This window comes from Diorhabda sublineata, chromosome 4 (genome assembly GCF_026230105.1).
Source record: "Diorhabda sublineata isolate icDioSubl1.1 chromosome 4, icDioSubl1.1, whole genome shotgun sequence".
In the NCBI taxonomy this organism is placed as follows: domain Eukaryota; kingdom Metazoa; phylum Arthropoda; class Insecta; order Coleoptera; family Chrysomelidae; genus Diorhabda; species Diorhabda sublineata.
In genome coordinates this window covers 29,185,422-29,212,210 of record NC_079477.1, presented here as the reverse complement: position 1 = coordinate 29,212,210, position 26,789 = coordinate 29,185,422, and the positions used below count along the sequence as shown (strand labels likewise).

At 31.1% G+C, this 26,789-nt stretch overlaps 2 protein-coding genes across 3 annotated transcripts; one reads left to right on the top strand and one right to left on the bottom strand.

Moving 5' to 3' along the window:
* The first annotated feature begins 11,262 nt into the window (after positions 1 to 11,262).
* LOC130442974 (protein dj-1beta) lies at positions 11,263 to 16,017 on the top strand. Of its 2 annotated transcripts, none has more exons than XM_056777397.1 (4): positions 11,263 to 11,572; positions 11,671 to 11,801; positions 11,943 to 12,174; positions 14,030 to 16,017. In XM_056777397.1, the coding sequence occupies exons 2-4, from the start codon at positions 11,715 to 11,717 to the stop codon at positions 14,278 to 14,280; spliced, it is 570 nt and encodes a 189-aa protein (XP_056633375.1). In that variant the 5' UTR covers positions 11,263 to 11,572; positions 11,671 to 11,714; the 3' UTR covers positions 14,281 to 16,017. The 2 variants fall into 2 exon arrangements, with proteins under 2 accessions (XP_056633375.1, XP_056633374.1); XM_056777396.1 differs by having other exon boundaries at positions 11,276 to 11,565.
* Positions 16,018 to 16,144: 127 nt separating this feature from the next.
* On the bottom strand, positions 16,145 to 26,443 carry LOC130442973 (probable ATP-dependent RNA helicase kurz). The gene is made up of 13 exons (XM_056777395.1): positions 26,270 to 26,443; positions 26,042 to 26,218; positions 25,331 to 25,981; positions 24,545 to 24,819; positions 24,114 to 24,412; positions 23,847 to 23,990; positions 22,690 to 22,913; positions 22,355 to 22,587; positions 20,592 to 20,946; positions 19,273 to 19,604; positions 18,837 to 19,159; positions 17,086 to 17,385; positions 16,145 to 16,270 (listed from the first exon to the last, which is right to left on the bottom strand). Exons 1-13 carry the CDS (start codon positions 26,342 to 26,344, stop codon positions 16,176 to 16,178), a joined length of 3,483 nt encoding a protein of 1,160 aa, XP_056633373.1. The 5' UTR covers positions 26,345 to 26,443; the 3' UTR covers positions 16,145 to 16,175.
* Positions 26,444 to 26,789: the final 346 nt, after the last annotated feature.

Sequence of the window (26,789 nt, the reverse complement as noted above, 5' to 3'; positions counted from 1 at the left end):
GAGATAAAGTGCGGGAGAACTAACTTGAACCATTATGACACTGCATAATGTCATTTGTCAAAATTTACTGTTGACATTGAAATTCAATTCTTTATTTTACGTCAAGAATAATGAAATTAAAACGTTGAATACCTTTAACCTACAACATATCGATGCTTTAACTTAGTTTCTTTTTTGATAATTTCTTAAAAATAAAGATTAAAATTGAATAACTTGAAAAAGACTGAAATAAGTCGAAACTTTTATCTTTCTTTTAAAAAAATTATTTAAAAAAACATAATTTTAAAACAGAAAAGACCTTAAATCAAGAACATTTAGAAGAATAAACATATATAAAAAAGTTTAAGAAATAAATTAAAGAAATTTATAAAAATTATTATAGTTTCCCCAAACACCAGAGGTGTTCATGGAGTGTACTCTCAACGACTCGTGGTACTTTCGTGCAATCTGCGGGGTAAATTTATGTATATATATTTAATATTTCATGAACGCATACTTTGTACTATGTACTTGTTGATCTCTCTATAGTTTTTGGTATTCGTCCAGTATAAAATAAGAGTTCATACTTCTACAAAAAATATGTCATTCATTCATCCATATGAAATTCATTATATAATGCACGCTAAAAAGAAATAATGAATGACTAGGGAGATACGAAATTGATGTAATATTTTGACATTGACATTTGATAATATTAAATTTAATAAAAATATCTATAGGGGATAGTTTCCATTATAATTCTTGGGCTATATTCATATATTTATTTGTAAAAACATTTATAGTGAACTACAACATAAGTTATATTTGGCTTGTACTAGGAAATGCTTTTCTCTGTTTTGGTATTAGAACAACGTTATTCTTGTATGCATTTTCGTGTAAGAATGTTCTCAATTCTTAAGCGATTTTTGGGAATTTTCTGGAGTGGGTTTGTGCCCCCGAATAACAGTTTCATATGACAGCTGACTAGATGATGCTTTATTTGGTCATGTGTGGGAATAGTGTGAGATTATTTCAATTTTAAGATAAAATTTACAATAAATTATATTGAGTTCTTAGGCAAAGTAAATGTAGTTAAAAAATATTAACAAAACATACAAATCTACAGTAAATAAGTTTCTTGGAAAGACCTAATCTTAAAATGATGGGATAGTTTAATGTATTGAAATTATGTCATTCTCAAAAGATGTAAATTATTTTTGGCGTTAGAAGCCATGTCCCGCAATTCTAGTGGTGTAAAGTTCTTCACCCGGAATTCAGCTCACAATATAAATTTTTTGAATTCAAATACTATTTCCAAAGTCAAATGTCAAGCATGAACCGGTGGTACCAACCGACCAGCTACATCGCGGTATAATTTCCCTAATATATATGTTTCTATGAATACAAGCCGAAACAGAGAAAATGCTATAAAATACTCGTAACAGAAGGCCATTCCAACATTCGTTACTTCGGAACTCTTGCTGGAATGAAAAGCCTTCTGTTACTTTTATTTTAACACACTATTACATATTAAAACTTTCGTTTTATATGTTTTCCCAATTATACAGAAGCTTGTTAAAGTTTCTTATTCTATCTAGTAATGATTTATTTTCATTAATCATTAATTAAATCATTTTATAAATGATTTTATAGATTATGGGGTCTAGACTGTAATCGCTTTATTTTTTGCTATGTACTTACCATGAAGATGTCCTACTAGAATGTGTGGTGAAAATTCAATTACAGTTTTTATTAAGGGATAGAAATGTTTTTTTCTTCATTCATTTTATGAATTTAATCACTGGAGTTATGAATCTCAGGATTCTATTTCTTAAGCAAACTGAATTAATGCATTCTTTGATTTCAATATAAACATCGAATTAGATTGAACGTTGTAAAGCTAAAAACATCGCCGACATCGACAAAAGAAATCTGGCACATCAATTATCGCTAAACGCTCTCGAATAAGAGGGATTCACGTACTTTTACCTCTAATGCATAGAAGTGTCTCCAAAGCACGTCATTTAGGTCATTAACAAATTACTTATCAAATTTTACCATACTGGGTGTCTCACTAAATTGTACAAATTTATGGAAAAAAGATATTTAAACACTCAGCATACCTTTAAAAGTGTTAGTATTATATTTTAATAATTTCTCCTCGCAATTTTGTTATATTTTTCAATGACAAATTAGTTTTTTGTTATATTATCCTGTACAATCAATCCATAAATGAAAATAATACCAAGGACTAACCAAAAATACATTATATTTATTCAATTTCCTTTTAAGTAGGCTTGCCAAACCTCCAGATTTGACCGGGACAGTCCCGGTTTTCAGATAAAGTCCCGGTGGTTACTTCACGTTCCGGAAATTTGATTTATTAGATTACCAATAAGTCCAAACTAATAAATTGTGTAGGATTATTAAGGATAATTGTTTGTCATGAGCGTATTTGATAGGTTACTGAGGTTTACGAATTTACACTTTTCCGCATTTTAGCCTAAAAATAACTTAGTATCAAACTTTAGTGCAAAATCCATGTAAATTGAAAATTGTTGTTAACTGATCAATAAATATTATTAAATATCTACAATTTATTCTATAACTAAATAAATTAACTCACAAAAACTTACCAGAAATCAAAAGTTGTAGATCATGTTTTAAATTTGAACCCGTTTGAACTGTGATCAAAATCATGCTCTGGGCTAGAACCTCAGATAATAGTTTCCTAAAATTGTAATTCCACGGCTTTGACAATACACCTACTACATAATATTTATAAAATATAAATTGAAAACGGCAGTAAAAAATACAGATAAAATGTAGGGAGAAGATTGAGGAAATACGAGAGTATATGTACCTCACATCCTATTCCAAAATTTCTTTCATATTAACCAATTTTAGAACAATAAATGTACAAAGACATACTCTAATCCAACTAAAGATCTATACTTTCTTGTATGTAAAATTTCACACTTGTTAACAATCATATAATGATAAATTTAATAAAACTGTGAAATTAATGTTAAAATTTAAAAATTAAGGTGCAAAATTGGAAAAATAACAAGATAATAAAACATATTTTACTATAAATCAACTCTTTATACGTACAGTTTCATAAATTGTAACTACCTTGTCGATCTCAGTAGATTTTTTAATCAACCTCAACTTTTGTATTGAGAATACTCCCATCAATCAAAACCTCTTAAGAACGGATGTAAAGTTTTTGTGAATTACATTTAGTCTAATTAAATTTTAACCTCCATCTACACTGTTGCGTACTTGATTACCTTTAATAACACGAATTACAATCTAAGCTAATACATATTAGATTAGCCTTAAGATTAAAAAACGAGATATTACATCGGTTAAACACTGGATCAAACGTTATAATTTCTTCAGTCTAATGGCTTTTCTGAAGTAATTCTAATTCTAAATAATGAATATGCAGTTTTTACAGAATCAATCCAAAGTTCTAATAATTGAAATTTTTTATCAATAAAATTTTATTAAAAAATAATAAAAAATAATTAACATAGCATAACATTCTTTTTGAATGATTGCATACGAGTTGCGTCCCGCGATTAAATTTTAATCCGGGTGGTAAGGGTAGTATACGAAGACTATCAAGGTAATTGGTAATTTTATGATCAAAATAACATAACCGGATTCAAATTTAGAGGTAGGTGTAAGTCTTAGTAATGTGTACTTAAGCTGAAGATATGAAAATGGGAGCTTAAGTAAAACACATATTACCAACTTATTCTCCCTCACGCCGGGATAAGTACCATGGATGGGGATAAATTCAAAGCAATTGGTAGACATTCTATGACCGAAAAACATAACCTAACCTAACCGGATCAAAATTTAGAGGTAGGTGTAATTCTTAGTAATGTGTAGGTGCGATTGACCTCGGGACGCAACTAGTGTGCAACTTGTTCAATACATAAATTAGTAAGAATTAACATTCTATTGAGGATATAATAATCAATCAACAAGCCCTTTCCATAATGTACTACTTTTCAGTTATTTCATATTAAAATTTTTTGTAAATGTTATTATACTTCTTTTAAATTTAGATCAATACGAAATTTACTATAGGAATCAACTTTGGATATAGGTAATCAAATGAACCAGGTCTGAATTTTGTCTAAAGCTCCAGTACACTTATTCCTATTTATAGTCTAATTTTATGAATGAAAGAGTATTAAAATAATAAAGTATACATAAGCGTATCACTTCTTTTACTAGGCGGTTAAAAGATTTTTTCGAGTTAAACTACGAATATTTTCGTTTGAAATAACATTTGTATAAATACAATGCATATTACGAAAGTACACTTCTATTTTCACCCAATTAATCTGTTTATAATTTTCAAACAGCTGAAAGTTCTAAAATTGCTTTTTTTCCGGAAATGCTCAATTTTTCCAAAGGTATGTCAAGAACATTGTGTCATATTGGTTGAATAGGTATATAAGAGTGTGATTTTGACTTTTGAACAACGTTATGTTCGTAAATAATAATTTTTATACAAAATCTTACAAGTATAAGTAGAGCTACTTCTTACAAATTAGAATCGGAATCAAAAGATGAACTATCGTAACCAATATTTACAATGAACATTTAATCAGTTTTATTGTCAAACTTTTACATTTTATCTTCTTCTTTAATCGTATGAATTAATGCTGTTTTTCAGTTTCCAGGTTTTATAATATTTACTTCCTTCAAAAACAACTCTTCCTCTAAATATGCCCATAAACCAGTTTAGTTAATGATGATCGTGGTGATCTGACATTCTGACCACAGCTACTCGACTCATCAAATCAAAATTCTTCGCATTTTGCCAATTCTGTAAATATTTTTTAAACCACTTGGTTGTGGAAAATTTATCTAAAAGTTTCGAGTGATATCTTGCATTACCCATATCCATACTATGCAGTTCTGAGGAAGATCTTTCGTTTGTTCGAATAATTCTTTAAAAACATAAGCAATCATGTCTTCATGGTAGTCATCGGTATGAGTAGATTCAAAAGTCTATAAACCACGTTTAACAAAACCGTTTGAACTGTCGATTTGTACTTTTACAGTCCTTATGAAAAAGAGATATAATAACCTGTTCTTCGACTTGTAACAGTTTTATCTTGCCAAAACTCATTTGGTGTATCTCTCTCATTATTCCATGTTTTATCTCAAAAAAATATATTTGTTCTTTGGTTGCTCATTTCTTTAGGATAATTTCTTTTTCATAGTACAATATCGCTTTTTATTATCAAAATAGATTTCTAGAATGCCTTTTCCGGTGAAAATTTAGTTTCCAATTTAGGGTAGTCCTTATCATTTCCAAGAGTGGGAATTCTTTTCTAAAAAAACACATGCAGCTTTTTTTGAAGTCTGTAAATTGTAGATTTCCCAATACCAAGCGCAATACTAAATAAATCCACCAGCAATTAAATCTCAATGTTTTTCATGAACATTTTCGGCGTTTATGCGATCTATCAAAATTTTCCATAATCACACAAAAACTAAATTATTAAGAATACACAACTTGTACCTCCTTACTATATAGAAAAATTAAAAATCGTATTTTTGGAGGATTTTATTGAAAAGAGATTCCAAAATTTTTCATCTTTATCGACAACTAGGTATTCATTGAAAAAATCTTATGTTACGGCTATGTAATCTTCAATACACATGCTTTTGGCCTGTCCAAACCTTTTTCTATTGTTCTTTTGGTCATAAAAGATCAATACAAGACCGGAAATTTGTATTAGTTCAGGTGCATTTATGAAAAGTTTAAAAAATATTCAGATTATCCTATAATAATATTTGAAGTTTTGCAATAGAAATTAGGGTTTATCATTCTTTCGTAGGTACATAAAAATAGACTATAATTGAATTATGCTGTGATGAAATGCAACTCTTCACAAATTTAAAATTGTGTTCAACGGTTGTTATTGAATAATAAATAGTAGAAGTACTAGATAATTCAGTATTGAAGAAAAGATATATATATGAAATTACCGAGCTTTACGTTTGTTTCTGGAGAGCGTTAACAGCAGAATATGTGCCCCAAGATAATAGGGCTTTAAAGGATAGTATTTACTTAAGCTAACTAGTTTAAAATGTTGTGTTATCGTATTTCGTTATTAATTTTACCATATTTTTTATAATAGCCTGTACAATTTTCTATATTTGTTAATATACAACCATAATTCCAATCTACACTTTGAATTGTGTATGTTAGATGAGATATTATTGTTGTATATATGCTAATTTTATTTGATATTACTATTTATGTTATTTTCTAAGTATATTATATACCTGAGATTATATTTATATATTTTTTAACTGTAGTTGTAAACGAATTAAATGTTTTTATTTTATAGAGTGTGGTTTTTCTTATATTATTAATATACCTTTTGCACACAGTTGCTTCAAAAAGAGGTTATTCCGTCTCTACGATAGATAGAAAACTGAAAAATATTTGGGGTTTGCTCTGTAAAAAATTTTCGTAACGCCATCCGTATTCAAGATAAAAAACGTTGAAGAATAAAACGGTTCGTACCAACATAAATTTTTCAATATTAGATTTATAAAGCAAAATTTCAAATGAACTTAAACTAAATGATGTTTAAGGGCGTTGAAGAAAAAAAAGTATAGATATTTCTTACACTTTTGCCGGAAATATTGGCAACATTGTATTGAAATTTTATACGAATATGTTTTGAAAACTTAGTAGTATTTAACATAACTTTTTTTTTCATACTGTACAGTAAAGTCGAATTTACAGTACTAATTTGAACCCGGAAAAAGACACTTTATAATATCCTTGTACCTTACATTACTTTTGAACATGTCTGCCTTTGTTTACAATAGGACTTCTGTTTAATTTTTTTAAATAATAAGAGAATAATCAAAGGAGCTATTATAACATGAATAACTATTCCAATATGAGATTTATTAAGCAAAATTTCAAGATCATTTAATTTTACACCAAAAAGGTACTTTCGATAAAATTCGATACTGTGTACAGTTTTCGGAATATTTTGATTTGAAAATTATGAAGTAATAACCGACGCTGGTATGAAGTAATGATGAAGTTATTAATTATTATTATTATTAATTAGTAAACATTATGTGATTTGTTGCGTAATTGAGACCCTATCGTTGAAACGGATACATTTAAAAAAATTGAGACTGAGACCGCTTGTAGACGTTTGTTTTTTTGTTTTCACCGGACAACGTACCGTCAATAAACGGCTATCTGTGTATACATATATTTTTTTATTGGATGGATGTTACCTGGGACTGCCGTCTAACATGCGCTAGTTAATAGTTTTGAACTGGTGGTCAGTGATTACGCACGTCTGAAATGAATAATAATAAAAAAGAATCGTATTGGCCTACTATTTGTACAAGAAGAAACAAAAAGAAATAAAAGAACATAAAAGGTCATTGTGGGTACAATATATTATATTATTATAAAGGGAACCTTCATTTAACTAACACAAGACAAATTTCCCTCCAAGCGGCAAAACTCGACTGTCTATTTTTATAGCATTCTTGGGTTTTGTCCCACAGTACAGGCCTATTTTCAACTAAACTTATTAACAATTCCGTGTCAATAGCAGCCATTTTTAAAAGAACGCAGGTAGACGGCACTCCATTTGCAGAAAACCGGCAATACGTCCGGCAGCGTCAACGGGACGGTGTGCGTCGAGCCGAGAGGAAGCGGTGGTGCATCCGACGTATATTTTTCGCCGAACCGATGTCCGATGCATGTACACACATACATTATAAATTATACACCACCGCGAATCCGGCAAAAATCACGGTCCGTTATCCGGTGAAAAGAACGGACGTCTACAAACGCTCTGAGGTCTTTCGTTTCTTGTCGCGTTTCACAAAAATCCAGTCTAATCAGTATAGGATCTTGCTTTTCAAATTTAAATAAGTAAGGGTACTGAGCTATTGGGGCCTTCGTATGAAGCAAACAACACTTTGATGATCATGTATTGAGGTCCTGGGACTCAAACTATTGTTTGTTTCATACTAAGGCCCCAATAGCTGAGTACCCATAACTAATTAACTTTGAATTTTACACGGCAATAGCATTTTCTTTGAGTTTGCCAATGGGAAAGTGTCATTCATCGATAGTTATGACGTTGAGTCAATAATAATTACATTTCTGAAATGAAAATATACTGAAGTTTTGAATACACTGACATGTTAATTATCTTACGCGGAAGGAAACTCTAGTGCAGCGGTTACGCGTTATAAAGAAAAGTTTCCTCGAAGAAACTTAACAAGTAAAATACATTCAGAGACATTGAACGACGTTGTCGAGAAGCTGGGAGTATGAGACCTAAAAAAATAAATTCTGATAGGCCAAGAACAACTATAAATAAAATATGATTTGAAATGTAGTTGATCAAAATCCAACAGTTGGCGTAATAAATGCGGCAAGACAAACAAATACGTTTTCTTCAAGTACTTGGAAGATACTTAAAGAGCAACAGCTACATCCTCATTATTTCAGACAAGTCCAAAAGCTCATGCCAGACGATCTATCAGCTAGAGTGGATTTTTGTCCAACATTAGGTACAAGAAAGCCTTTGATCCAAATTTTTTAAAATGTATTCTTTTCACGGACGAGACAACTTTTACGGTGTGATGAGAATCCACATGTCAAAAGGGTATCACATTACCAACACTAATTTAATATTTATGTTTGGGCAGCAACTTTAAGTAACACATTCTACCTGGAAATTTAGATAGTTATATGTACCAGGAGCAACCATTTATTCGAGATATTAGAAGATTTAACGCTAAATGAGCGAAGATCTTTATTTTTTATGCACGATGGAGCTCCAACACACTTTGATAGAAGATGTCGTAATAGGTTGAGTTGCCATTTTTCGAATCGAAAGATTGGTAGCGGTGCAGAAGCTCCGATTCATTGGCCTACTCGATTATACGATTTCAATCCCTTGGATTACACAGTTTGGTCGTATCTTGAAGATAAATTTTATACTACAGAGGTGAATTCACCTCAAAAATTGAAAGACAGAATTCTACCTCACTTTAATGACCTCGTAGCTGCCTCCCAACCGTTTAGAAGATTAATGGACTCGTTAGAAAAAGGGATAGACTTGTATATTTGAAAACGGAGGCCATTTTGAACAACTAATCTAATTGAACTCTATTTTATTTATTCTATTTATGCCAGCGTCTGTTATTACTTCATAATTTTCAAATCAAAATATTCCGAAAACGGTACACAGTATCGAGTGTTTCCTTTTCGGTGTAAAATTAAATGATCTTGAAATTTTGCTTAATAAATTTCATATTGAAATAGTTATTCACGTTATAATAGCTCCTTTGATTATTCTCTTATTATTTAAAAAAATTAAAACTAACAGAAGTCCCTATTGTAAACAAAGGCAGACATGTTCAAGAGTAATGTAAGGTACAAGGATATCATAAAGTGTCTTTTTCCGGGTTCAAATTAGTACTGTAAAGTCGACTTTACTGTACAGTATGAAAAACAAAGTTATGTTCAATACTACTAATTACACTATCGGGTAACTAGCGCCCTCTATGAGAGTCAGAATAAAACATATTCAAAACATATTCGTATAAAATTTCAATACAATGTTGCCAATAGTTCCGGCAAAAGCGTAAGAAATGTCTATACTTTTTTCTTCAACGCCCTTTATCTTGAATACGGAAATTTTTCTCTGCGCAAACCCCAAATCATTTTCAGTTTTCTATCTATCCTATAGACGGGATCGCCCTTTTTAAAACACCCTGTATAAAATTTGATAATATAACCCTCTAGTTTACAGTTTGTGAAATGTGAAAATCATTAAAAAACAAAGTATCAAACTCAAAAACATTCAAAATTGTATTTCGAATTATATACGAAAGTTGCTACTTAAGTTTAGAGAAGAGGCAACACTGATGTGAATATGTCAAATCTCACATTACCAACATAAAATTTGATATTGAGACATACTTGGGCATTAGTTTCACTCGTGTACATTTAATATTGCATGAACATTTGGCTGCCAAAAAGATTTTTTCGCGTTGGATATCGCATTATTTGACAATTGCTCAAAAAAAAAACTCGTGTCGATTACTATTGAAAAATTCTGAACACAATCAGTAACGGTGCTTCAAAAGATGTCTCTAAGATAGTGACAGGCGACGAATCATGGATCTATGCATATGAATCTGAAGCTAAACAACAATCGAGTCTACGGGTCTTTCAAGACGAGCTAAATCGAACAAAAGTTGATCACGCAAGAAGCACTTTGAAAAAAATGGTCGCCTGGACAAGTCCTGTAGCACTAGGTGTATTTTGTGCTTAATTGCGCAAAGGTCCCTGAACGCTCACCAACTTAACTATGAAACAGTGTGATCGGTTAATACCTATTTTACCTAATGAATATTTTTTTTATATATGTAACCATTAAACTTCGTTTGTATGTCTTTCCCATCTATTGTTCGAAGACAAATTCAACTACACTTAGAATGCATTCCACATAGCGACTACGATCGTTCTAGTCGCGGCGAGAACGTCACTCATGACGTTATCACTAACGTTTACGACTACCCTTATCAAGAGGTGGATAGAAGTGAGCGTTGAAAGGATTCGCGGAATTTTCAAAACTGCAACGCGGATTGCAGCCATGAGAATCTATCTCGTTATTTGATTTGGTATGGGATATTATAAGTACTTTTGAAGTATTCTTTTACTATTGCCGCAGAAGATATTTTGATTTTACTTTAATGTAAATCAGTTAAGCACTCCCACTAAAAAATTCAATACCTTACAAACCATATATGTAATATTCCTATATGGAAAGTTTCTATAAGTGGAAGGTGTTCCGACTAAGTGAAACAAATAGTGTGTCGTTCTCTTTCTCCTCCGAGCGCTTCAGTTAGTACCGCGCATGAATACTGTCGGCACCGTAGCGTAGAGCCGTTTTTTCGCATGAGAACTGTCCATATTGGAGTATTACATGTATTATGTTACAAACTATAACAAAACCTTTTAAAGCTTTTGCTTTATTTTTCCTGTTTTATCATTCCTTCCAACGCCCAAAACGCCTCGTATTCCATTCCACTTGGATTTACGATTATAACGCTCTGGACAAGTGGAACGGGAAAGATTGTAGTCGTGATCGTGATTGTCGTGAGTGCTTAGTGGAATGCACCCTTAGTCTGAATCGAAATCACAACTGTAACAAGGGAATTACATTACATTACGTTGGCAGCCGTGTGAAATAATTACACAGAATTTCTTCTTTTTGAATTTGTCGTTTTTCAATTGCTTTCTATTAATAGCGATTGATTACTAATCCATTATTTTTATTACAATTCAAAATTTCAGGTTGTACTAAGTACTTTCCATTAATTTTATGCTAAGAAATAGAAGTACATTAAAAGGTGGAACATTAGTTATTTAATTCGTAAAAGCCATAGAATTAATTCTATGAAAAGCCTATACAACAATAATTTTACAGTTAAGAACAGCTGATCATTATATGTTTTGTCAGTGAATTAACCTTCAAATAGGTAAAAGGTTATTTGTAATTATATTCACTGTGGCAGGTGTAATATTTAATAGTATTCGTAATTTCAAATTTGGGCCACAAATTAATCATTATTATCCATTTATAGGTAATTTATTTCTTGAAAAAGTCAAACAATTTTCTCAGTGCGTCATGGCTCCAAAAGCTCTAATTTTCTTGGCTTCTGGAGCTGAAGAGATGGAATTTGTAATATCTGCCGATGTGTTAGCGAGAGGAGGGGTGAGTGAAGAGTTAATTGTTATATTAACTCAAATAATTCATTTGTAAATATTTTGGTTGTTGTATGTAACAATAATGTTACAAGTATAAAATTATCTTGCTAGTTAAAAAACGTCCCTCATAAATTAAATATTAATATAGGTAGAAGTTACAATAACAGGTGTCCCAGAATGTACTTTAGTTAAATGTAGTCGTGGTGTTCGTATTCAACCAGACGTTTGCATTGCCGATGCTGCAAAGAGAATACCTTTCGACGTTATTGTTTTACCTGGTGGCTTAGGAGGTTCTAAAGCAATGGCTCAATCTAAGGAAGTAGGAGAATTGCTTAAAGAACAAGAAGCCAGTGGAAGACATATTGCAGCAATATGTGCAGGTATGTACATACATTAGAATATTGAACAAGGTTATATTAGCAGAAAAATGAGATAATATACTTTCTAGATAACATAATAGAACACAAGCCATATTTTCTTTCAGTTGATTTAAAATTTTTGTAAAATAATTTTTGGTTCTTTGCTTTTTGTATGCTCACAAATATATTACTCATGATTGATTATGGTACATTTGAAGCAAAGAATGTTCATTTTATTTATATTATTTAGCCTTATGTCATCTGTGTAAAAGTACCGTGAAATAGCATTCTAATTGATTAAATCCCAATAGCAAATTGGTCTTTGGAAATACTTTATAATTAAATACCAATTAGACATTTCATCAGTGAGATTTTAAACCAACACTTCTTGACCAGTGTCCAGTCTCCATCCAGTAAGCCATCAACCCTCTTTGGTAGATTATGTAAATGATTGGAGTAAAACTACATATTACTAGCCATGCCCTATGTACATTTTGCCGTTTTACTCAGCTTGACAAAACAAGTCGATTGATATCAAAATTTACAACTGGAAGCAGCCCTTTGGAAAGTTATAACTTTCGAATTTTTGATTTAAAGTCGATGGAAAAAACTTACAAACTGTAATTTTTTTGTTTTAAAAACTTGATGGTCTCAAATATTAAACCTAACTGTATGACTATTAGAGCTGCCTCTAGCTGTAGCTGAGTGGTGTTTGCACAGAGACTAGTTGGCTACTATAGATAGGCTTCTAGCTTCAGTATTATTAGTCAGTGGCATTCATGAATGGAATTGGGTATGTATGTCCTTTCAGATTAAAACTGTGAGACACAGAAGGTTATTGCAGACTGATCCCTTCAGAAAAAGCTGTAATAGAAACAGCTATTCTGCAATTTTCAATCTAACCTAACTTAACCTCATTTTCCAGGTGGGAAAAAATACCTGGGAAGGGGTCCCAGGTGTACTGCATTTGGCTGGCTGTACAGACGCCTACCAGCTAAAACCCATCCATTCCTTCTCTGGCATGAATGAAAGTATTTAGTTGAAAGTGCCATAATCAGCTCTAATGGCATCCAGCTTTACAATTGAAAACTTACTTGGAAAATTCAACATGTCTATTATGGTCAAGAGCTGAAAATGAATGAAGAAATTCAATTAAGAACAATGTAAAACGAAATTCATGTCATGTTGTTTTGAGAAAGTTTAAAAAAATGAAATTGACACTCGTCACTCTAGGGTCACCCTCAGATAAATCCACGGATGGGTGCGAAGAAGGACATTCCACAACCCCCTGTCATTTCGACATATTCTCATCCTCGTTCACGTCGCAGTTTCGCGCGTAAACTCCTTCCTATCCTCTGAGTTCTATGGGAGATTCTGAAGGTCTTATATTTTTGTTAAGAGCTAGCCTATTGACTGGTTGGATTATCAGTCAATCAGTTTTGAGTTTGTGCATGAGGTAACTTTGCTTCCGCCACCTGTTAAGAAAATATAGCGTTGGATGGTGAGTCAATTACAGGATGATAATGCTTTTTCAAAGAAATTTTTCCATTGAATTAATATAGAATATTGAAAGTGCTAAAACTTTTATATGGAGTGTCTCAGGTCAAAAATTTTTACTACTTTTACTACAACTATAATTAAAGACCTCAATTGCTACCGGTACCAACAAGTGAGCATAAAAATAGTAGCTCCCGTTAAACTATATGGAACACATTTTGATAACAGGTTATCATATTTAGAGGCTGAGGGTTACCTTGGTTATTAAAACATATGTGTAGGTGTTATGATATTACACAGTTCAATATGAATGTCATCAATTGTTCCAAATAACTGATTTACATTTCACTTTATAATTATCATTATAAAATTGTTTTAGCTCCATTGGCATTAAAAGCTCATGGAATCGCACGTGGCAAAAATTTAACTTCATATCCAAGTGTAAAAAATGAACTTTTGGATGGTGATCACGGATATCAATACAAAGAAGAAAAAGTAGTTATTGATGGTACTATAATTACGAGCAGAGGACCAGGAACTGCTTTTGATTTTGCTTTAGCTATTGTTGAGAAATTGCAAGGAAAGGAAAAAGCTCAAGAAGTAGCTAAAGGAATGCTTTTGTCATGTTAAAAAAACCAAATGTAACCACGGTTTTAAAGAGTGTTAAGAAATATCTTGTGATTAAATATAATATGTAAACATTCTTATTGATTGAAATGAAACGCATGATAGAGTTATAATTAAAAACTGAAATATTGTTGGAGCTATAAGAGTTTAGACTTTTCGTAGATCCCCACATAATAATTCAGAATTTGAACTGAACACACTGTTTACACTACCATTACACCAACACTCACAATTACTCTGTCTGGCGCGCGTTTCGATAACAACAAGTCAGACTGTGTAATTGTGAGTGTTGGTGTAGTGGTATTGTAAACAGTGTGTTTTGTATGAATATCACCAACGGTTCCAAAAATTCCAACTTAGCATAACTTTAACTATCCCAACAACGCACACACTGAAAGCTCTCAAAAGCAATAATTTATTCCAGTTTTAGCAGAATTTTTCATTGATGCTTCGTACCTATCGCCTCAGCGTAATCTAATATGGCTTTCCAATAATAAAATAATGTTTAGAGTAGAAGTAGTAGTTCCTGAGATTAGTGCGCTCCTCTAAAAGAAATTTCCAGAGTTATAAGTGAAAATATAATCCAACAAATACTTTTCAATCTTGAAAGTCATAGTAGAGTGATTTGAACTACAAAAAAAAATAAATTACTTCTTGAAAATTTAAAATATTCTCACCTGTAAAAATAGAGGTGGAATTTATTTACATAAAGGTAAAGATGTTGATACACAGTATATCTTAGACACACTTATAAGAATGACAAAGTTTGAATTGTAGAAATTTGAAAAAAATCTTGGATGGGAGTATTCATGGAATTTGTTTATGTGGAATATATTTTCTATTCAATTAATTAATGCATCTCGGTAGTCACTGCCAAAACTAAAAGAATTTGATTTATGGAATCAACACTTCAAATGTATGAGTAAAACTTCATATCTAGATTCTTCAATAGTACCAATAAAATTCTTGTTGAAATCAGTTTGTGGTGATATTTTCGTACAACTTTATGGTAAGCTAATTTTTTTAAATATATTTGTTTACTTTCCGTTTGTAGTGATTACAAAATTTATATAACAAATCCCCATTACAAGGGAGCCTCGACTTTCCCTAACTTTCCTTTCTCTTGTAAGGACAATAAAGTCTACAGCAACAATCTTTAGAGGCCCCGTCTCTCCATCTTAGCCTTGGTCTCCCTCTGCTTCTACTGTCCGTTGATATGGCCTTAATATTATTTTTTGTGTGCACGCTGTTGTCGATGCGTACTACATGTCTTGTCCATCTAAGTCTGCCAATCTTGATTTTTGTTATAATGTCTGTTTTTGACATTGGTATTGTCTGTAAAAATTTCTGTCTCTTAGAAATTTAGGGAACATCTTTTTCGCACTTTTCTTTATGGTGAATTCCGATTTGTTAAAAAGTTGCAGGTATCTAGATTAATATTAATTGCAGACCTCATCTGAGTATCTGTTATGTCTGATGCCGATTACCACTTATTGAGGAAGAGTTTCCAATAGGGAAGAGACACAAGGTCACAAACTAAGTAGAATCAAGCAATAGAAAGATTTCAAAGTAGTCCTTTGTAGTAGAACAGTGGGCAGCCAAGGGCTGTTAAGTACATATGCTCGTCGTTCTCCACTGGACATTACCAAGGGCCGATGTCTTTTGAGAAGTCGATCAGGCGCTTTAGCTTGAACTGTTTAATATCATTAGGCTTGTCCAAGTGTTTGTATCGTGCTGGGTACTCACAGATGACGTGGTCTGCAGTTTAATCCTCCTCCAAAGTAATACTTGTTCAAATATTGAAAATAATTCAAGGTCGTCTGTTTGCTCATATATAAGATATAATAATGAACAAATAGGATTTGTAAAAATTATATTTATTTACAATAGAATAATATTCATAAAGATTTTTTACTCTCTAGCGGTGGCCAAAATAATCCAACTTCAGCGTGCGCCGACTCTGGCAACCATTTTGTGTATTCAGATAACAAAACTAAAAACAATATAATTTATTAGAAATCTAGATAAAATTCCAGTACCTGATAGGCATTTGCGAAATTGTAAGGAATAAATCAATAATGTTTATATGTTTTTATTCTATAAATAATTTTACTTTTGTTGTGTTTTTATTGTCTTGTCTTCATCGGCGAGTGAAATCTTAAGTATAAATGTCAACATTTTTTATTATGTGTATACAGACTGAGTTTAAATATAAATCATTTCCCATCAAAGCAAATAGGCCATGAAAGAAAATATCGAGCAAGTTGCAGTGCATTTTGTTAAAGCCATGGAAGATAATATCGAGCATGTGCAGTGCATTTTGTTGGAACCATGGAAGAAATTATCGAGCATGTTGCAGTGCATTTTGTTAGCTCCACAAATTTCGGATATTTCAATCCTAACGAATATGGATTATACAACAAACCAACTACTGAAAATATGTCATAATTAATTGAATAATGTAAAGTATTAACAAATATGACATTTTATAGACCTCAATTTACAATAACGAATTGCAAATAGCCCTCTGTACATCACAATAATTATAATAATTAGTGATGAATTCAGATTGATACCTAAAAAAATAATCAGAAGAACAAAGGTGAAGAAACGAAAATATATAAATATAATAAAAATAATCAGAAAAATATAATATATGATATTGGATGAAGAACTATGGATAAAAAAGAAGAAAAAACAAAGAAGAAACTAAATAGATTAAAAAAGAAGAAGTAAAGAAAATAAAATCAACATAATAAAAAAATAATAAAATTTATAAGATTGTTGTAATGAAAAGAGGGTACTTACATTGTGGATTTTCTTTCCAAGCTTCTTCCAAATTGTTTTTTGTACAACAGTCCTTAGATAATAGAGCTTTTAAAATAGTTTCAGTCCTCGGTTGCAATTTGGCCCAACTTTTTATCATTATATTCGGTTGGCTCAAAAGAATTTTCACATATTTTTCCAATTTGGGAAATACTTTTCCTTCGAGTAAAAATTTTGCAAACCATTTGTAACAGTTTATCGATTTGGGATAATTTATTTCTATATTAGGTAATTGCCAAGCTTGTTGTCCAAATGAACCATTCACAGTACAATGTACTTTACCTAAAATTGTATGAAATTTCACATGTGCAAATAAAATTTGTAATATTTTCACAAAAATACCGATAAATTTAAAAAGAACTCTTTATTGGTGAGAAATGGTTCACCTTTTATCTGTGTCTATCAGATATTATCAGGGGATGAAGTGAAGTAACAAAATGAGATGTTAAAATTTTTTATTACCAGAAAAGGATTTGATAGAAATTTAGACAGGTTTTTGCTAAAAATGTTGACATTTTTCTAAATGTTATCTCTCAACTTCCTTCCTTGTCATGTGCTACTTCTATAGCCAATCTGATTCGAATTCAATCATTTTCGAAGGTTTAATCACAGTCTTCAGAATATTCCATTACTGCATAATTACATAATCATAGACCAAGTTAAGAAACAATAACCTAAATCAATCAAAGTACCAACCTATCATGTAGACCTTTTCAAATAGCTATCACTCGAAAACAAATATGGCTGATGGACGACACATTTATCTAACTAGTGTTTAATCTGCCAATCTCATTTGAATCAAAAAGTTCTTTACTATGCGAGGTGATAAAGTGTAGAATTAGATCTGAAAGGTATTATGTCAGTTTTTTTTTTCAATTTACTGATTACATTACGTCAAGATAAACAGTAGACCAGTCTATGTTTCTTATATTAGAGGGTAACGGGTACATCTGGAGGATACGATAAACCCTGATTAAGCTCTCAGTTTAAACATGGGCTATAATAAAACAAGTGAAACCTTCATCCATGACAAAAAGATACGATAAAAGAAAAAATGTTAAATGATACAAAACATGATAAACTTTAATGCACAAAATGTAATCATCATAGAGTATATCACATTTTTAGTTCTGTCTTTGTAAAAGGTTACAGGGAAAGATGTTTCATGAAGCCTGCTTCTTTTCTGTTCATAGTCTCAACCATAATTGGGCAGAATTTAATTAAATATTATTTTTTCATAAAAGAATATCTTTAGGTTTTACTAGAAGAGTCTGAAACTCCATGTACAAGTACAGAAAATGTACCAGGAGAATTTCCATGCTCAAAAGTGCAGACAGATTTATCATCAGAAGACTATCTGATTCTTTCACTAACTTATCAGGTATCAGTATATTAAAACACACCCTTTCTTTTTGATATTATTGTAACTTCTTACAGGCAAACATTAATAAAACTACGTTAAAATCTGGATTACCGGGATTAGGGGTATAGACTTGGAATATGAACACAAAAAGTCACTACACGTTATATCGAAGCAAATGTCTTTTGAAAATAAATATTAAGCAATACAAGGCAACAGAACGCACGATTACACTGATAAAGTAGCAAAACTCAGTGGTCACAATTACATTAAACGAGTTGTTTTTTGTCCAGCGGCCATATTCTGGATTGTCCTGTAGTTGTAGCAATTTTTTGTAGTAACATTTGTCTATTAATATATTGTATAAACTCACCCGTGGCCGGATTATACCTTGGTTCGGGATTCATTAAAGGTTCAGATAAATTGCATAAACTAGGTACGTAAGTGGCCAACCACTCTGGTTCAATTGCTGTTACACCTCTCATATACATTTTATTGGTTTCATATATTTCTTGATAAATAACGAATTCTGGTAAAGTTTTCTTTAAAACGGATCCTTGATGCAAGAATACCGGTTCTTCCATATTATTAGCATGATAGGCATACTTAAATTTTGATTTATCTTCGCCTTCTTTCACTTCTTCTATTGAGACTTTTTTGGCAACTTGATCTCCTAAACCAGCGAGCAAAATTTGTCTAAAAACAGAACAATACCATTATAAATAAAAAAAGGTAAATAAATTAAAAATTCCAAAAACCAACAAGTATTGTATATAATTAAAAAAATTAGAAAACCCAAAGGATATTACCTTAAAAGTTTAGCTTGCAAATCTGTAGGTGGTTTCAATTTCGGGTCAACACTCACATCCGCATCTGGAACATTCTTTTTAATTTCATTAGTGAGTTGAATTCGTAATTTTCTAATTTCTACTATCGCCTTGTGTCTCAAACCATTTTCTGTACAGAATTTTTCAAGTTTTCCTTCACTGTTAGCATATTCGGCAGCTCCTACGGCTCGAAGCAAAACCATGTTATCACCAAGAAGGAGAGAGTTCCCTTGTCCTGCCCATTTTAGACGAGTCGCAGCCCATTTCTGACGAATTTCTTTCCTTTCTTCGGGGCTAATTTGCATGATTGGTACCTAATAACATTTTGGATACTATTCCATCAAGACAACAAAGACTAACCGATGCACATTTATTTTAAAATTTATAATACCTCGTAGTTATTTTGGAGCTTCAAATCAACATTATATATAATACTGTACACACTGTTTACACTACCAATACAACCAAGTTATTGTCTTCAGATACTGAAGATAAAATGTTTACCTTCAGACAATGAAGACGATAACTTGGTTATCGAAACGCGCGTCAGACAGTGTAATTTGTGACTGTTGGTGTAGTGGTAGTGTAAACGGTGTGTTTAGTATTAAGATCACCAACGGTTTCAGAAATTCCAACTTAATTGTATATAATAAATAACGTAAATCACTTAATAAATAAAATAATTATTTTAAGAAATTCCAGATTTTTAACAACTTCATTTACCTTGAGGTTCTGAAAACTTATTCGATTTCAGATTAAGATATATATAATTAAATTGAAACTCTTTGCCTACCAAATTTTGACTAGATACGAGGTATATGACAATAATAACGAGCCTGGCAGCACTGCGGGCGATCTAGTATCATCTATCCCTACATTTCCACAACTTCAAATCCATACGGCTAACACCAAGTGTCGAAACAACGTTTTTACCGGTATATAGCTGCCCAAGGGGATAGTTTTTCAACCGCACCTCGTATATTAAAAAATGTGTTGAGTATAATTAGTAATGGAGCTGGGTAGAAAATTTTCTTTTTGAGGTAGGCGAGGGATACGTGGTTCTCGTTTTGTTATACAAGAAAATTAATTACACCCAAAGATAGAATTGTATTTTACTACTTTCCTTCTAAAAGAACATGTCATATATAGACAAGTAATCAAAAAAATTTATATTTTTTTTACGTTAAAATGAAGTAAAACTACCACTTTCTTAAAAAAATGGTTAAAATAAAAAACTCAGTAGTATAATTAAATTATAATAAAATTTACTTATGCTCAGAAAAAGAAAAGTTCCGACTTACTTCTAATAATACCTCCTGTACAGAAAGGGCTGCAACCATACATATGGTGTAAGGCAATAAATCTTGTTGGTGGCTCAGTGCCAACATTTTTCCAAACCTTGGCAATACCGGAAATTTTGAAATGGCTCTACCTAGAGGAGTAACTTGTCCTTTTTTAAGAGCTCCTAACGTCTCTAACCTAAATTCTGCTGTTTTCAATTGCAATAAATCGGGAGCTGTAGGAAAGGGAAAATTAACCACTTTGTCTATGTTCATACATTTCATTTGTAGATACAAGTCATCCACTGGTTTTTGTTGAATTTCGGGTACAGAAAAGTCTTGAAATTCGTCATTAAAAACTGCACTAGAATACAATCTAAAAGAAAACAAAATAGTATTAAGATGTATGAAAGTAAAATTTATATCAACAAACATTGATTTGTTTAATCTGTAAAGAAGCTTGAAATGATAAAAATTAGCTTTTATTGTTTACAATATACAGGTTAAAGGTTAATATTGGACACTGGAGTTATTGAGAGTAGAAGAAGTTTTGATAGTGACAAGAACTGGAGGAGAACCATGTAAATTGTCGATCATTGAAAGATTAGAAATACAGTTTTCAATAATTCTATTATGAATATAAAAACCTTATACTTTCTCTTTCTTCTCATTCTTTGAAAACTAAAAAATTACTACCCCTTAAAACGTGTTCCACCTTTTAGTCCACTCAAAAATCGCTGTTTTTGTAGATAATTAAATTTTCTGCAACTTTGTCTTTGAACATTTTGTCGGACGTTGCATATTTAAGCCGCTAGAGGGCGCGCAGAAGATTTCAAAGCTCATTTCTTTCATTTTCTCTAACGCGGCGAACTTTTAGCAGTTTTTTTGTGAAATTTTGGGGTTTTTAGTAGATTTTTGTATTTTTTGTAGTATTTTGTAAATATTACTTTTTTTAGTAGTATTTTGTGAATTATTTAGTTTTAAGTAGTTTTTTATAGTATTCTATCAATATTTGTGAAATCTTGGATAAAAACACAAGCAGTGGAACTAAAAATGATTCATACTGAGCACACTATTTGCACTTCCCCTATATGAATACTCACAATTACACTGTATGACGCATGTTTCGATAACCAAGTTACTTCGGGTACTGATGTTAAGGCCGTTTAGTGTCAGGCAGTATAATTTGTAAGTGTTGCTGCAGTGGTAATATATATATAGTGTGTTCAGTATGAATGTCACCAACTGTTCCAGGAAACCCTACTAATAAGTGGTGTTGTTAGTAAAAAATAAATTGATAGAAGTAACAATCAGAAACAGAACTATAATTAATATAAATATACCAACTGTTCATAGAAAGCAAAAGTTGATTTAATAGGGACAGAATTGTCATACTATCATCACTCACATGGTATAAATTGGTATGGAAATTCAAATAATTTAATCATTTATCAATTTATCAGTTTCACAACTTTTTACTGAGAATCCTGACATTTTTCATTTTAAATTCAATCTCTCATGTTATGTCTCTGCTCTGCTATTATAGTCAATCCAATTCTCTTTCGATTATTTTCGTAAGTCTTAAATACAGTCTAGAACGCTCCAGAAGATCCGATAATTTTGTTATAAAGGAGAAAGTCAAGTTACAGGGGAAAAAAGAGCAACCTAACCAATTTATTAACCTTATTTACAATATATATTTTATCAATGTAATTTTGATTTTGCTTTATATTTATTTTTTATAATACAAATATGGCATACAAAAATCATTTTTTTTCTTGTACCTGTAACAATGTCCGGGGCCTAATCTTCCTGCTCTCCCAGCTCTCTGATTTGAAGATGCTTTGCTAGTCCAAGTAACAACATAACTTGTTACGCCAGTCACTTTATCATACAATTTGACTTTTGTTTTTCCAGTATCTATCACATATTTTATATTCGGAATAGTTAGAGATGTTTCTGCGACATTTGTACTAACGACACAGAGCCTACATCCAGGTGGAGGATCATCAAAAACCTGAAATGAACTTTTAAATTAAAAACTACTATTATTCCATCAAAAATATGTTACAAACATTAATATCATTAAATTTAATAATTGTTAGATGACGTTACAAACCTTTTGTTGTTTATAGGATGGAAGGAGCGAATAGAGAGGGATTGTCCATAAAGGCTGAGCGTTTGTTATCATTGTTACATCAATATCATCATCGTCATCATCTTCAATGTCAGAAAATTCTTCATCAGACATAATTTCGTTATCTCCAGGTATACTATAATCGTCTAAATTAATTTCTGGGATGATTTTTATTTTTTTCTTTTTATTTAGAGCTCTTTTCATACCTGAAGAATAATTGACAATGTAATCAAATATTAATTAAAAATATGCCATTGGGATAATCGATTTCAAGTCATACCCCATATGAATAGTTTTGGAGGGATAGTGATCATTACAATTTTTCAAATTTCCAATTATTTTGAAAATTGTAATAATATTACCGCTTTCCATCACAGATCACAGTAAAATCCATATGTACACCTTTAAGTACACATATATAGGTAATAGTGATAATTAAGCACATTTTTTGAACAGAATTTTCAAGGTAATCTAATCAAATAATTAAAAATTAATAATAACCCTCATTTGCCCTCTAAGCCTACCTCATTCATATGAAATGGTTTTATGGATATTTGAAAATATATTCTCTCAATTCACCCCTTCAAAGATTTTGTATCTCTCTTTTAAGTTATAAAAAAAATATTATATAATTTCTAAACCAAATCTAGAAATTGATTTTTGTAAAGTATTCTAAATACAACTGGAAAAGTTCATAATTTAATTTATAACAGGTGCCAAAGAGAACCTGGAAAGTATTTTGTGATTTGAGCATGGGAGTGTTAGAAGTACTAAATGAAATATTCACTATCTTTGGTAATTAAACTATTCAACATAGATGTAGGCCTACCTCATGGAAATGGCCAGGTTGAGAGAACAAATAAAACCGTACTTGATGCTCTGTCAACAACGGGAGCAGATACAGACAGGGGGTGTAGAGGATAGATTATGTGAAGAAAAACTTAAGATCTTTCTATCAATTAATTCACATCAACTTCTTATGTCAATTAAAATCTGTTTATATAATTTTACTATTGTTAATCCAGAATTTTATTGCGGTAGATGTAAATTATCTCATTCTATGACATAAAACTGGAAATATGCAATATTCTTTGACTAATTATTTTCTAGTTATCTACTCATGACTACATTTATACTACCTAATTCAATGTGTTCATTATCACTTAGGTCATCTTCGCCTGCTGAACTTTTGAGCTTCTCATTTTTCTCAAGGATTTTCTCTTTATGTCTCAATGGAAAAGCTTTCCTCAACTTTCTCACCAAAGAATTAACTTCTTGCTGACCTTAAATGATGATTTTAACAGTTTCTTTACTATGATTATTGTTTGAGAACAATCCTATTTATAGATAATTTTATACTAATAAATTGAGTTCATATAAAAATGTATCTCTAGTAATTTACTAACCTGTCACAAATATTAATATCCCTCCTTCGGGTAATTTAGTATTGATCTTAACAGCTTTATTGAATGCTTCTTTCAAATAGTTCTCATATGTTCTTTTATTAAAATGGCATGTAACCGGAAACTGTCGGGCTTCAACTTTAATTACTGGAGGTGTTTCTTTAAACAGTCGTTGATTTTTAGTAAAATCTTCCAAACGCAATGTGGCAGACATGATTATTAGTTTTAGTGGATCCCCTTTTTTATGCCTTAAAGGAACTATTCTCGACAAAAGGCCAACCAATATATCTGTATATACAGACCTAAAACAAATATTTTATTATTAAACCCTCAAAAGATGTATATTTATGTGTAAAAGATAATCAAAACAGATTTTTATTTAACAAAATCACATACTTCGTGCAATCATTTAACTTAAAATTTGTACCTGATACCTTTCATGAGCTTCATCAAGAATGACTACAGAATATTTTGTGAGCAAAAAATCCGTTTGCATCTCCTTTAGTAACACACCGTCAGTCATAAATTTGATCTTTGTTTCATCAGTAACGTTGCCTTCAAATCTTATAAGGTAGCTAACTTCTTTTGTGCTTAGATTCATTTCTTTTGCCACTCTGTTAGACATTGAAATAGCTGCCACTCTTCTAGGTTCAGTAATTGCAATTTGCTTCTTCAAAGCATATCCAGCTTCAAATAAAAATTGTGGAACCTATACAGAATTTATAAACTCTCAATTATTAGCTTTGTGGATTATCCACTTTCTTTCTTTTTTCCTCCTAACACAACTCAAGTAAGATATTTTTTATTACAAATAAAAAACAAAAATGAGTTTTTTTCAATAAAACCTAGAGATAACTTTTTCTGAATCTTATAACTGTCTCAGTCGATTTCGTTTGTGTTGTAGACCTGGTGAAAACCCATCTGGACAGACAGACAACAGTTCGAGGCTGTGTCAGATCAACCAACATAGTATTCTCAAAAATAATCACAAAATTAATTTGATAAAATTAGGATGAAAAGAAATCATTAATTTTGTGCAATTAGCTGCAAATGTTTTTTCATATAGAAATTACTGCATATCTTTTTATTCAATCATTTATCTTTGACTAAATGTTTTATATACAAATAACAGTTTAAAATAAAATCAAGATAAATTATCAAGAAAAAATATAAAAAGGTCTAAGAAGTAAAAAATTGAGAAAATTACAGAAATAACTTACCTGAGTAGTTTTACCACTTCCTGTTTCTCCGGCTAAAATAATTATAGGATGTTCATTAATTATTTCCATAATTTGTTGTTCTTCTGCTAAAATAGGCAATTTCAATCTTGCAGCTTGAATATCTTCATTTCTTATTACATCAACATACACTGCTGGTTTCCTGGGTATTGGTACTTTTTCCTTTGTATCAACCAATTTCTCTTTTTGATTATTCTTGTTATCATTTACTTTCACAGGTACTTCTTTCTCCACATCTTTAAATTCTTGTGTATTTTTAATTTCTATTGTTGAAGTATCATTTTCTAAACAAGGTTCAGCCTTTACTTCTCCTTTATCAACAGTTTTTTCATCTGATTCATCATCACTAATTTCTGAACTGCTACTTTCAAATCCCACCACATTTGGATCATTAGATTCCTTTTTTTCATCATTCTGTAATAACTTCCTCCTTTTAGCACCAGATATTGAATTTGTTGTAACACAACCATTGACTGTTTCAGGTTCACATTTAGATTTAACTTTTTCTGGGAATATTTCCTCTTGAAAATATCGTTTTAGACCCTTTGTTTGAATTGTTGCTATGGATGTTAACTGAGAAATTTCTTCGGTTGACGCCTGGGCTTGTTGAAGTTCATTTAACAATTGAATTCTCTATAAATTAGCAAATTTTAAAATGTACTCTTTAATAAATTTAAAAAAACTTTTACTCACATTTACTTTTTTATTAGATTTTTCTACTATTTTCTGTAAATGTTTTTTCTGTTTTTTAGAAAGTAATCTTGTGGGAACTGTTTTATCTTTTCTAATTTTAGTTTTGCGCTTTTTTGAGGGTAAAACAAGTTCGTTACTGCGGTCGTATTTTCCTTCAGATCCAAAATCTACTTTAATCTGCAATGAGAACTCAATAGTTACGACGAAATAAATAGATTGACCAACTACCTTTTTAGCCGATGAATTATCAACAATAGTATCTACAACTTGCCTTGCTTTCCAATTGTAACGTTTTTTAGACATGTTTTTTGATTTTATAATAAATTTATAACACAACAATAATAAACTTTAAAGTGAAAGCACGTTTGAAAACTTGGGTTATATTTACAAATGTCAATTGTCAAAATTTATCGTCTTCATATACTGGAGTATTGTTGTAAACATTAACTATCCCCATTTGTTATACGATATAACTGTTTTACCTACTGTTAAATAATAATATTTGAAAGTCGAAACGAAGACGAATAGCATCAGAACTAACCTAACCTTATAACTTGGATAAATTGAAGTTTTTATTTTATATCAAACGTTGAATAATGCTGTGTGTATCAGAACTTATTAACCTACCATTATATGAAAACTTTATATCGTCAATAAACGGCAGTCAACGTGTTAATGCAGGGTAAAAATATAACGAATAAGCTCTTATCTCAAATTATTTAATGTACTTCTATTTCTGCAATGAGAA

Excerpts from the sequence above, each read along its gene's own strand:
- LOC130442974 (XM_056777397.1), top strand. The coding sequence starts at position 11,715 with ATGGCTCCAAAAGCTCTAATTTTCTTGGCTTCTGGAGCTGAAGAGATG. Across the intron at positions 11,802-11,942 it reads ATGTGTTAGCGAGAGGAGGG|GTAGAAGTTACAATAACAGG; the intron begins GTGAGTGAAGAG and ends ATATTAATATAG. Across the intron at positions 12,175-14,029 it reads TATTGCAGCAATATGTGCAG|CTCCATTGGCATTAAAAGCT; the intron begins GTATGTACATAC and ends AAATTGTTTTAG.
- LOC130442973 (XM_056777395.1), bottom strand. The coding sequence starts at position 26,344 with ATGTCTAAAAAACGTTACAATTGGAAAGCAAGGCAAGTTGTAGATACT. Across the intron at positions 19,605-20,591 it reads TACAGGAGGTATTATTAGAA|GTACCAATCATGCAAATTAG; the intron begins GTAAGTCGGAAC and ends AAATGTTATTAG. Across the intron at positions 19,160-19,272 it reads TTGCAAGCTAAACTTTTAAG|ACAAATTTTGCTCGCTGGTT; the intron begins GTAATATCCTTT and ends TTCTGTTTTTAG.